Genomic DNA, 11,428 nt, shown 5'->3' on the forward strand with positions numbered 1-11,428 from the left:
TCGAGAGGCGGAATTCCAGCCCCGGAGTTCATGCGGATCTCGTATTGGGTGGAGATTCAAGACAGTGGAGAGATCTGGTGGAGATGCGGGTATGGCAATCCGGAGAGACAGTTTGATATGAACTTTTGATGGATATTTGATATTTGATGTTTGATATTTGATGGAGACGCGTCAAGAGGAAGACAGAGATCAAAGCTTCGAGTCTTGGCAGAGGATCTGAGCTCTTGGCGACCATTTATACGGTCTCTTTTCACTTCCTGTCTACGTGTATATGCACTGGGCTAGTGTAAAACACTGGACAACGTCCTATACATGATTCATTGACTCTCGCCCAGTCCCAATCCCAGAAATCAGCCCGATTTGCTTGTAACGCCATCCCGTAAACCCGCTAAATAAAACAAAGAAATGACAGAGGAAGCTATGTTCATAACAAAGACGCTGTATCAGGGGTCAATCCCCTCTATTGAGTGTTGAGGCCAGTCTCGGGCCACCACAGTCTGGTAACTGGGCAGATTTGACTCAAATTCCGTGGGTTCATTGGATGGAGAGTGGGAGTCCTCTGAGCCTCTGGGGGGATATTCTAGGGAGGCATCACTGCCCCTGCGACTGCTGCCAGGGCTGGAGTACTCTGGTGGTGGCATCTCAGGCTCTTCAATCTCTGGGGCATGCTCTTCGTCACCAGCAAAACGACTGGATCCCTCACCAGCATCTTCATTGGAAGGGATGTGGGCCAGCTGGGCGAGGGAAATGTCAGTGGGTGATCGAGCAGGGCCTGGGCTGGCCGCCGGAGGGATCCTAACACTTGAACCTGAGGCGGCGTAATTGGCATTTTGATACACGCGTTGGGAGATTTGAGCCGCGCTCTCACGGCCCGACTCGAGCAGGATGCTGCCTTGCTCGCTACCATATGGTGGGGGTGGGGCCAGGCTGCCGGTCATGGGGGCCAAGCCCCATTTCTTGACGTTGCCTTCAATGAAGACGAATCCCATTTGTCCGAAGTTGACGTGAACGGTACAAGGCCCGTTGGCGCCAATTGTAGGGAAGAGGTTTTGGGAGCGATAGTTATGGGCGACGTCTTCGAGCCTCTTGCCGTTGCGGGTAAAGAAGATGGTGCCTGATCGGGGCCGATAGCCTACACCGATAACATCGCCTTGAAGTAGAGGAGGGCCGTATGGGGTTGGTGTGAACGGTTGATTAAGTCGGCGGTGTCCGGTGGACTCGTAGGCAACAGAGGATTTGTGGAGGCCTGGAAGCAGTTAGCAGATTGCCCGTTGAGGAATAAGTTTTGGACATACCAGGCATTCGGAACAAAGGATACGGCTTAGTACTGAGGCCGATCCCGATCATTGTCGACTCGGGCTTATCGTAGATTTTGGCTTCCCAGTAGTAGACCTCATTCTGCTTCGGGATGGGCAGGTTGGTCTGTACACTACACTCGGAGTCAAAAAACTCAATCTCTGTGCGTGCTTCCACAAAGCAGTTGGCAATCTCCAACTCTGGCTGGAACTCCCAGGCGGAGACACCCTTCTCTTGAATGGCGAGGAATTGTGAAAGCGAGATATCGGTTTGTACGGACTCGGGCGGGTTTCCTTGTACGAAAGCTGCGCATCATTAGCAAATCAACCAGGCGAGTTTTGGACATGCATTGCCATACCTTTGGCTCGTAAGTATTCTGACCGCGCCAGGTCATCCATGGACTCTAGCGCCGCCTCTTCCTCGCGCGCAAAGGCCTGCTCGTCGTCATATTCACCAGGTCGACCAATGCGATCCAGCATAATTCGCCCGCGGCGGGTGTATTTAAAGAAAAAGAATATCGCTAGCACGACAAAGGCGACGGCGGCCGAGCCAAAAGCGGACAAGATCCCAATCAGGATGCCCTTGCCGGTCGAGCCGGTCGAGTTGCCACTGGCGGCCACGATCTCAGGACGAAATTCAGAGAGCGACGAGAGAACATTTTGGAGATTTGACTGGATTTGTTGCTGGGAGAGAGACGGGTCGGTCGGGGAGAGGAGCGGTGACGTCGGAGTGCCTATCACCGTTCTCAAGGTGGATGGCAGGAGCCCGGGGCTCGCCTCAGAACCGTGCATGGTTCATTGATTGCAATAAACAAAATAGAATAGAGGAATAAAGAAGAGCGATGGAAAACGGAGAAGTAACGAAGACAGGGAACAGGGAAGAGAAGAGAGTTGGAAGTTGAAGTTGAGAGGAGAACGGGAAGTTATCTAAGACGCTTTCGGGTCTCCAACTCTCAAGGCTGACAGACTCTCTCTCTCTGTCTCTTCTCCTAGTCAGCCCCTCTTGACTACCTATCATACAAAACTTGGTTTCTAAGCCTTGATTTCCCTTTCTTGCTACTACCCCTCGGCTTCCCTCCCCTCCTTGCTGCCAAAGTGACCCCTCTCATCCATGCGAGCGACTAGTTCAGCCCAGGGCTCTCGGGGCTCCTCCTTGGCTGAGATCATGATCAATTCAGTTGACTCCTACGACATTCGTCTGGCAACTCCTACTTCCTGCGATAAGTACCCAGGTCCGTCTCCTTGACCCTCCCCTTTCCCTTCCCCTTTCCCTTCCCTTCGCCCTCTCAGCTAATTCGCCCTAGCTAAGCATCACGCGCGCAATGTTGCCCGAAAGCTTAAGGCTTCGAGTGGCTTGATCTTCCTTTCTGGGCAGCCAACTATCAACCTTCGTGACTCGGACCAGTCGCGCCCCTTCCGGCAACGACGATACTTTTATTATTTGAGCGGAGTTGACGAACCCGATTGTTCGCTAACGTACGATATTGAACAAGACCTGTTGACCCTTTATGTCCCCGACTTTGATCTTCACCGGGCTATCTGGATGGGACCGACCCTCTCAAGAGAGGATGCATTGGATCAATATGATGTGGATCGAGTACTCTATCAATCGGCCGTGAAGGAAGGAATTCAGACATGGCTTGATGAGCGCAAGCAGGGCAGTGAATTGTATCTTGTTCATCAATCGGAGAAGCCCGATCACCTTCCTGCTGATGCGCCTCTCGAATTGGTGAAGCTCATGCCTGCGATGGATGCAGCCAGAGGTATTAAGGATGAATATGAAATCCGAATGATTCGCCAGGCGAACAAGGTCTCGGATCTTGCACACCGCGAGATTCTTGAACGCATCCAGAGCTTTACAAACGAGTCAGAGATTGAAGGGTCATTCCTAGACACCTGCGTTTCTAATGGCGCTCGCAATCAGGCATACCAGATCATCGCCGCATCAGGGCCTAACGCAGCAGTCCTCCACTATGACCGGAATAATGAATCTCTCCATAAGAAGCCTCTTGTCTGTCTTGATGCTGGTGCGGAGTGGAATTGCTATGCAAGTGATGTGACACGGACTTTCCCCCTGTCTGGGGAATGGCCGAGCCACTATGCTCGTGATATTTATGAACTCGTAGAGCGTATGCAGGAGGAGTGTATCCAGGGGATGCGCAAGGGAGTCCGCTATCTGTCTCTACACACTCTAGCCCATGACATTGCTATTGAGGGACTCCAAGCGCTTGGTGTGCTCAAGAACGGCGCAGTTTCTGAGATCCGCCAGTCTGGGGCTTCCAAGGTCTTCCTACCCCATGGACTCGGACATCATGTTGGCTTGGAAGTGCATGATGTCTCCGAGAAATCAATCATGGCCTTTGGTCAGAGCCGACCACACTGGGCCACTACCTGCCTTTCGCCTTGCACTGCGTCTGCGCCGGTTCTAGAAGAAGGCATGGTTGTCACCGTTGAACCAGGATTGTACTTTTCGCCTTTGGCTCTTGCCGATGCGCGCAAACAGCCCTTTGCCCGGTTTATTGATTTCGATGTTGCAGACAAATATGTACACATTGGTGGAGTGCGTATTGAGGATGATATCCTGGTGACGGCCACTGGCTATGAGAACCTGACTACAGCACCCAAGGGGGACGAAATGCTTGCCATTATTCGAGGATCTGCATAAATAGCATACAGCACAGCGTACAGCATATAGCATACAGCGGGAATAACATCAAGTTCATATTCATAGATCTAGCCCCAGTTCATGAATCAGCTCGGGTGTCCGGGCCGAGACCCACGTCAAAATCTGGTTCGGCTTATACATCTGAATAGTGGCAAACGTCTTAGTATTCAAAGGCCAGACCTCAAGGTTACAACTCATCTGACAAATTGCTACATGTCTACTAGTTATATATAGTCTGCTATGTCTTCGCTGAACTAGAATCTTGCATATCACAATCATCTACATTCGATCAAACCGGCTTGATCTTCAAACTTCCACCTCCAATACCTCCAAACTATATCCAACTCCACCAATCATGACCTGGTTGCACAACGCCTCCCGCCGTATCCGTGATACCTGGCACTCTTATCGAGAGTTCGTGGCCGCCAACGCTGACCGATGGGATGAATGAACATGAACATCCTAACACCACTCTTGCTCAACATTCTCCTAATTTAATTTTATACTTATTTTTCTTTCCAATCCATTGGCTTGCACCAAACACCTCGAGACCGTCGGGGTTTGAGTTTGGCCTGGAATAGCAGAAGCATTTCTATCGACCTACAGGCTGCAGTGACACGGCCAAGCATGTTTGCTTTGGGTTGGTAGTTGCATGTGGAATTGTTGTTGACAGATGTCAGATGTTTATTCTGGGTCCTTCTGTCTTTTCACTGTCTATACTGCGATGATATTATGACTCCATGTACATTATGAATATATATCTATGTCCAAATACTCCATCTGAGACTTGACTTGAACATCCAAGTAAACCAAGTGATACAAAGTGATACACAGTGAAACGTTTTCGTTTCAAGGAAATGTTGCTCTCCACCTCGGGTTCGTACTCGTATTACTGTCTTGGTAGAGCGCTGATCAGTTGGGAGGCAAGCATTAATGCCCCAATCCCGTACAGAAATGAAGATTTCCTCTGGAGCTTCGCTTTTTATGCACCCAAACCGGACCCCGAGACTGCCGATCATTGTTAGCTTTTGCCCACGACGCAGGTCCTTATAACCCCAGTTTCCCCAGACGGTGGGTCGCAGCAGGTCACCGATCGCTTTCAACATGGGGGATCATTTCGAATATCCAGCTAAGCATGTCGACACGGAGCTCAAGTTCTGGAGAGCACCCGTGGGTGACAATCGTGTCCAGGTTGACTTTACCAACGGGAAGCCTGAGGAAGGTGCCAAGGCATTGCGTGCTCATGATGAGATGCACCCAGTGCGAGTGCATGACATCCGAGGCCAGGAATCGAGCTTCTCGCTGGACAAGAATGGCTTTGCATATGCGTCACATGATATGCCTGGGGATGCCACGGATGAAGGACAGGTTCATGACACCATCATCCCTCAGACCGAGGAACTAGTGCGCCAAATGTCAGCGTAAATCCCCTGACCATGTTTCATTTCACTAAATCAGGTTGCAGGACTGGCGCAACAAGGACGGTAACTTTTGCACATCGGGTTCGGTGCCTCGCGACAGATGCATCCTTGCATGCCGACAATCGCGCACCGGCACATAGCGTGCATTCAGACTTCACCGCCGAAGGGGCCTTGCACCATCTGGAGTCGATTATACCCGACCTGCAGGAACGGACACGTCTCCTCGCTGGCCGGGTCCTGATTGTTAATGTGTGGCGGCCGTTGAAAACCATTCAGCGAGATCCCCTTGCAGTTTGTGACTGGAACTCGGTGAATCCACGCGACAGCATTCCCACGCGGCTGATGTTGCCTCATGGCTGGAATGAACTGGGCCGGTATGCCTTCAGTCCAGACCAGAAGTGGTACTATCTGGGCTGTCAACAGCCGAACGAGCCTCTGGTCTTTACGCAATTTGACAGCGACAAAGGGGTCAGCGTCCCACACTCAGCATTTGTTGACCCTGAGTTTCAAGATGGGGCTGCCAGGGAGAGCATTGAAATCAAGATGTTTGTTTTTCCTTAGTGGTTTCACTTGGCAAGGGGGTCTATAATTAGGGCTCGAATTAAAGGGGAGAATAGTATATTCTTTGTTCTGCGGTGATTGACTTTTTTTTTTGGCATGTTTCTAATTCTTCCATGTTCTTTGATGTTCTGCAAAAGGAAATTCTAGAACACGACAAAGAATGAGATATGCAAGGTATGAAAACTCTGCTCGGAGAGTCAGACCATCTCCGTAGGGAGAAATAGGGAGAAATCGGGACCACTCCGTTGCCTGACACGATCGCCAGTCGGGCCGGCACTAATGCACCGGCATCGGGGGCTTGTCGTCATGTGTTGGGTTTTTGTATCATATTTGGCGTCATCATAGTAGTCATAGTAGACTCACATGGTTCATATATAAGTGAATAACGTGCTAACTATAGCGTGCTTGCATTCCAGGCAAAACAGGCAGAATAACGTGCTCAAAATGTGTAAATCACGCGATGTTCGAGTCACAAAGGACCTCATCCCTTGGGGAGATCTCCCAGTGGGACCCGAAAGTGGGTCGTTTTATAGTGACTCACGCACCTTTTTTTTTCTACTTATAAAGCCACACCCCTGGGACTGCGCTTTTTTCACCTCATCTCGTCCTCAGGGGTGATGGTCGCTCTAAAACTCTTTACTTCTTTTCTCTAGAATGGGCCGGCATAACAGACGTCGCACCCGTCCTCGTTCTCGCAACCGATCTATAACATTTCAACCTGACCCGGCATCCATTCGGACACCTCAGAACGCCTTCTGTGAGCCTGTGTCTATCGAAAACTCTCCATGCACTTCATGTGGCTCACCAGCTGTAGCCCCCGCCCCGATATGGCACTTTGGGTATACAGCATGGCAGACCCGTGAACGCCCAACGGGGCTGGGAGCAGGCCAAGATGAACAATATCGTCTGTTCGGCGGAGAGCCGGGTGATGACATGAGTCTCTGTGATCGTATGCTCGAGTATTTCGGCGGACTTGACTATATCGACTCGTGAGTATCACTCAACACTTACCATGACACCATAACAACCATTCTGACTCAATCCAGCCCAAGTGGCCATGCCCTTGGAGATTGAACGTTCAAATACCCAGCCTGGAAACTCCCAGCGGTTTATTTTCCTTCCACTTTTTTTTCGGTCCATGAAAAGACAAAAAAAACCCACCTTAATGAATTTGCGACGTTATGATCCGCGTTCGACAAACACAAAAAACGCCAAAGGCAACACCCCGCGTCTGCCACCTCAAAAGCGCCCAACCACAACGAGAACACAGATTCCACGGATACCCGGGTCCCTGACTTGCAGCAATGAAGATGTTTCAGACATTGGATTGGTCCTCTTTGACCCGGCCGTGATACTGGTCTGTTGATTCAGTCACATACCAAAAATGAGTCACTGTTGAGTTATCACGCTCTGCCTGTATTGGTTGAGTTCGTGTCCGACCTTGAGTTGTTGACACTTGAGTTCCCTCTCAGGCAAGGTGAGGTGATGAGAGTGAGAGGAGGAATGTGTGTGATGTTTCTGTTTTTGTCCCCCAAACAGAAGGGGGTGGGAATGGCAGCATTGAGCTTTGGAAATTTCTCATGACTAGCTCTGAGTTTTGTATATATGTAGCCAGGAGCAAAATTACATATCAAGATATCAACAGGTGCAAGTGAATCTAGTAGTACCAAGTAGATGGTGACAAGCAGAGCATGTAATTGAATAGCTAAATGGTGACAAGTAAGGTAATTGTTCACCGCTAACATCTGCCCATCGAGCCCCACTTCAGGCAGGCGGTGAGACCCTTGAGGACACGGTCATCACCAGATCAGGAAGTGCGATATTGTCTCTCCCTTCACTCCTTTGTTTCGGGCCATGCTTTTGGGCTCTCAATAAGCTTCTGCTATTTATCTTCAACTCAGTATTGCGCCCTATTACATTTTCCAGGCTATTGTCAACAGCCCTGTGCAACACGATCTTTAAATTCCGCGGACAGCGGCACCGCTGTACCTTGAAAGCGCCGCACGATGTCGTCAGACTACACATACGATGAGCAGGTAAGGAATTCATACCAGCAAGAAGCAAGAGTACTGACTGAAGTATTAGGGACAATTCTTCCCCTTTTTCATCCTCACTTTGACCGGCCTGGTCACACTTCCTCTGACCTACAACCTTCTACGTCCTAGCAAAGGTGAGTCTGGTCTAGAAAATCATGATTGACCCGACCTAATGATTGTTCGCCTACAGAGCTTGAGAACACCGCTCCCCGCATCAAATCCGACTTCAAACCAGAACATGCAGATCTCATTGACGCGCAGAAGCGCAAGCGTCTGCGCAAAGAGCGCCGAATTAAGCGCATCGTTACCGTGATTCTCGGATATGCCGTCATGGCATGGATGATCTATTTAATTGTCGTCACGGCACGGACCGTGGTGAAGGCATATGATCCTTATGACATTTTGGGTGTCTCGAGGGTGAGTTGTCCTGTTCAAGGCAGGGCTGCTGGTATAGAAGCACAAGCTAACAATTTATTCGCAAATAGAGCGCCGATGAGAAAGCTATTTCCAGACATTATAAGCGCATGTCGTTGATCTACCACCCGGATAAAATCCGTCCTGATCCTTCCAAGAATGAGACCATGGATATGCTCAATGAGCGCTTCGTCGAGCTGACCAAGGCCTACAAGGCTTTGACCGACGAGGAGGTCCGCAACAACTACCTTCAGTATGGCCACCCCGACGGCAAGCAGAGCTTCAGCATTGGTATTGCCCTTCCCCAATTCATTGTCATGGAGGGCAATGGCAAGTACGTCTTGATGGTCTATGGTGCTCTTTTGGGTGTTCTTCTGCCTTATATTGTCGGAAAGTGGTGGTATGGATCCCAGCGCTACACCAAGGAACGTGTTCTTGTGGCCAGTGCCGGAAACATTTTCCGCGAGTACAAGGAAGATATCCCCGAAGGTGGCATCATCAGTGCCTTGTCGTCTGGCGAGGAATTCAAGGACATGCTCAAGGGCGCTCAGGCCGAGTCCGGTCTGGCTAAGCTTGAGAAGCGCGTGTTGGCAGATGATTCTTCGTTCCTCTCGGCCAAGGACCGTGAGGCTCTGAAGCAGATGGACAACTCCTCTCGCCGCAAGGCGTTGGCTTTGCTCTGGGCTTACCTGGGTCGCATTGATCTAGGTGACGCCTCTCTTAATGCTGGTATGTCGAACAGACGTCTCTCATTTAATCTACTATACTGACTGATCTCCGCAGAAAAATACGAAGCCGCTCCTGTTGCTCTGTCTCTCTCCGAAGCTTTCACTGCCATTTCCCTTGCCTTTGGTAGCATTGGACCCATCATCGGTGCTTACAAAACCTCTCAGAACCTCATCCAGGCCGTTTCCCCGGGCTCCTCGCCCCTACTGCAACTCCCCAACTTCAACGAAGCCGTCGTCAAGTCCGTCGAAGGCGAAGATGTCAAGGAGCACTTCACCGTTCAAAAGTTCATGACTCTTCCCGAGAACCAACGACGCAGTCTGACCGTCGGGGCCGGTCTCCTGTCTGAAAAGCAATACGTCGATGCCGTTTCCGTCGCCCAGCAACTTCCTGTTCTCCAGCCCGAGAAGATCTTCTTCAAGGTCATGGGTGAGAAGGTCATTACCCCCAGCAGTCTGGTACAGCTGGTTGTCAAGGCACGGTTCATTCCTCCTGGGAGCACATCCGTGCCTCCAGTGAACGAGGTAGATCTGGAAGACATCGACCCTGATGAAGACGACCTCGAGGCCCTGATGGGACGCAAACCTGCGAAGAATCGCGCTACCAAGCTTGTGGATGGCAAGAAGGTCGAGAACAAGATTGAGACTATCCAGCCACCTCTCGCTCACGCCCCGTACCTCGCCCGCGACCACTCCCCCCGCTGGAACATCTTCCTCGCAGACGCCAAGCAGGGCAAGATGGCCGTCCCACCTTTTACATTTACCACCTTCGACAAGCCGATCTTCGATGAGGCCGGCAAGCCCACTTTCAACGTCCAGACTCTCAAGATGCAGTTCCAGGCTCCTCCGCAGGTCGGCGATTTCACCTTCGTCCTCAACATGCTCTGTGACAGCTACCTGGGTCTCGACTACTCAACACAAATCACCCTGCACATCGAAGACCCAGCCAAGGCCGCCGCGTTGGAAGAGGACGACGATATCAGTGAACCCGACGAGGGTGAGTTCCCATCAATTCCCTGTCTCGAGTATCATTTACTAACTCTTCTCCAGACTCCATCGCCGGCCAAATGCAAGCTCTCAAGACGGGTCAACCACCCAAGAAGAGGACGCCCAAGGATTCCGATGACTCCAGTGAGAGTGACACCGATGGCGACGCAGGCGATACCAGCGACACCAACACGGAAACGGAGGACGAGGATTGATTCCCTTTCTCTTGCATTGATTGACCGATTGTACTTGAGACTTGTGTGACATGGAACTTGGCATGCTTTGTTTCTTGAAAGGTCGAATAACATGATGTCTGTTTTTTCTTGTGGTCATTCTACTATTCATTGGGTAGCTTCGGGGTTTCTATTTGATTTATTACTTTTTCTTTTCCCTCGTGTGTATGTGCATTTTCCATTATTCACGTCTGTTTAGTAGACGTGAGGACTTGGCCCCAAAATCAGATTTAAATTCAAATGTTCATCAAATAATATTTCTAAGGTTGGAGAGTTCGTCTCCGTCTCTGGGTGACTTGTGACTATAGCTTCATGCAGTACTGTCTAGATAACACAACATACATCGCCATGACCATAATCTCTACCTAGTGTCATCGCACTACAGGGTCATCAAGCCACTCACGCGCAGGGTCAATGTGTCACATACCCCCACGCCGAGCTCATCCCAGTTCGCGACAAGGAACATAGTGTACTATGATTCCCTTGGATTTGAGCTGAAGTTGCTAGCTTTCTTTTGCTATACAATGTATATGGACACGTAGACCCGTGTATCATACAAACTTTCCAACTTTGTACAAAACAAGGCCCCTAGACTCTGGGCAACACAATTGGAACTTAATGCTTATGAGCTCGGAGGCCACGGACTAGTACCTAGATTGATAGGGTATGTCTCAAACTAGATACCTGATTTGAAGAGCCTGAGGGATAAGAAGAATAACGATCCAAAGAAAGATCTGAGCTCGAGAAAAACACGAAAGCGAATGGTCAGGGCAAGATCAATAGGCCAGACATATGTCCTGTCTTGTATCCTGGATGTTCCTTACTCCATGCTCCGTGCTGATAATGTCAGATCCAAGACCATTACCAATCCAAGGAGTGGCTGTGGTTCTGGCTTCACAAATGGATGTGGGAGTATAGAGCGATAGATAGAACTGAAAATGATCAAGAGATAAGAGAATAAGGAAAAGAACGCTAAAAATGGCACGGTATAGGTAAAAAGTGAAATATAAAAGCTGCCCAGCAGCTTCTGCTCAAACCCGAGCTAGCGTGAACGAGAGACAGGTTAGATCTTACTGCAGCGGATGAAAAGT

The 11,428-nt window shown here is 50.1% G+C and overlaps 5 protein-coding genes across 5 annotated transcripts; 4 read left to right on the forward strand and 1 right to left on the reverse strand.

The window, feature by feature from the left end:
* Positions 1–443: 443 nt before the first annotated feature.
* N7508_004636 (SSH4 family protein) lies at positions 444–2,087 on the reverse strand (the record flags this gene model as incomplete). The annotated part of the gene is made up of 3 exons (XM_058462702.1): positions 444–1,246; positions 1,296–1,601; positions 1,655–2,087. 3 exons carry the CDS (start codon positions 2,085–2,087, stop codon positions 444–446), a joined length of 1,542 nt encoding a protein of 513 aa, XP_058321327.1.
* Positions 2,088–2,406: 319 nt separating this feature from the next.
* On the forward strand, positions 2,407–3,960 carry N7508_004637 (aminopeptidase P family protein; the record flags this gene model as incomplete). Its single annotated transcript, XM_058462703.1, has 2 exons — positions 2,407–2,527; positions 2,600–3,960. 2 exons carry the CDS (start codon positions 2,407–2,409, stop codon positions 3,958–3,960), a joined length of 1,482 nt encoding a protein of 493 aa, XP_058321328.1.
* Positions 3,961–5,064: 1,104 nt separating this feature from the next.
* Positions 5,065–5,942, forward strand: N7508_004638 (uncharacterized protein; the record flags this gene model as incomplete). Its single annotated transcript, XM_058462704.1, has 2 exons — positions 5,065–5,381; positions 5,426–5,942. The coding sequence occupies 2 exons, from the start codon at positions 5,065–5,067 to the stop codon at positions 5,940–5,942; spliced, it is 834 nt and encodes a 277-aa protein (XP_058321329.1).
* Positions 5,943–6,596: 654 nt separating this feature from the next.
* Positions 6,597–7,016, forward strand: N7508_004639 (uncharacterized protein; the record flags this gene model as incomplete). Its single annotated transcript, XM_058462705.1, has 2 exons — positions 6,597–6,931; positions 6,989–7,016. 2 exons carry the CDS (start codon positions 6,597–6,599, stop codon positions 7,014–7,016), a joined length of 363 nt encoding a protein of 120 aa, XP_058321330.1.
* A 932-nt stretch (positions 7,017–7,948) lies between these two features.
* N7508_004640 (J domain-containing protein) lies at positions 7,949–10,380 on the forward strand (the record flags this gene model as incomplete). Its single annotated transcript, XM_058462706.1, has 6 exons — positions 7,949–7,978; positions 8,028–8,112; positions 8,169–8,395; positions 8,464–9,121; positions 9,176–10,114; positions 10,168–10,380. The coding sequence occupies 6 exons, from the start codon at positions 7,949–7,951 to the stop codon at positions 10,317–10,319; spliced, it is 2,091 nt and encodes a 696-aa protein (XP_058321331.1). The 3' UTR covers positions 10,320–10,380.
* Between the last annotated feature and the right edge of the window lie 1,048 nt (positions 10,381–11,428).

The sequence above is a fragment of the Penicillium antarcticum genome (assembly GCF_028974205.1).
Source record: "Penicillium antarcticum strain IBT 31339 chromosome Unknown utg000004l_segment0_segment0, whole genome shotgun sequence".
Taxonomy (NCBI): Eukaryota; Fungi; Ascomycota; class Eurotiomycetes; order Eurotiales; family Aspergillaceae; genus Penicillium; species Penicillium antarcticum.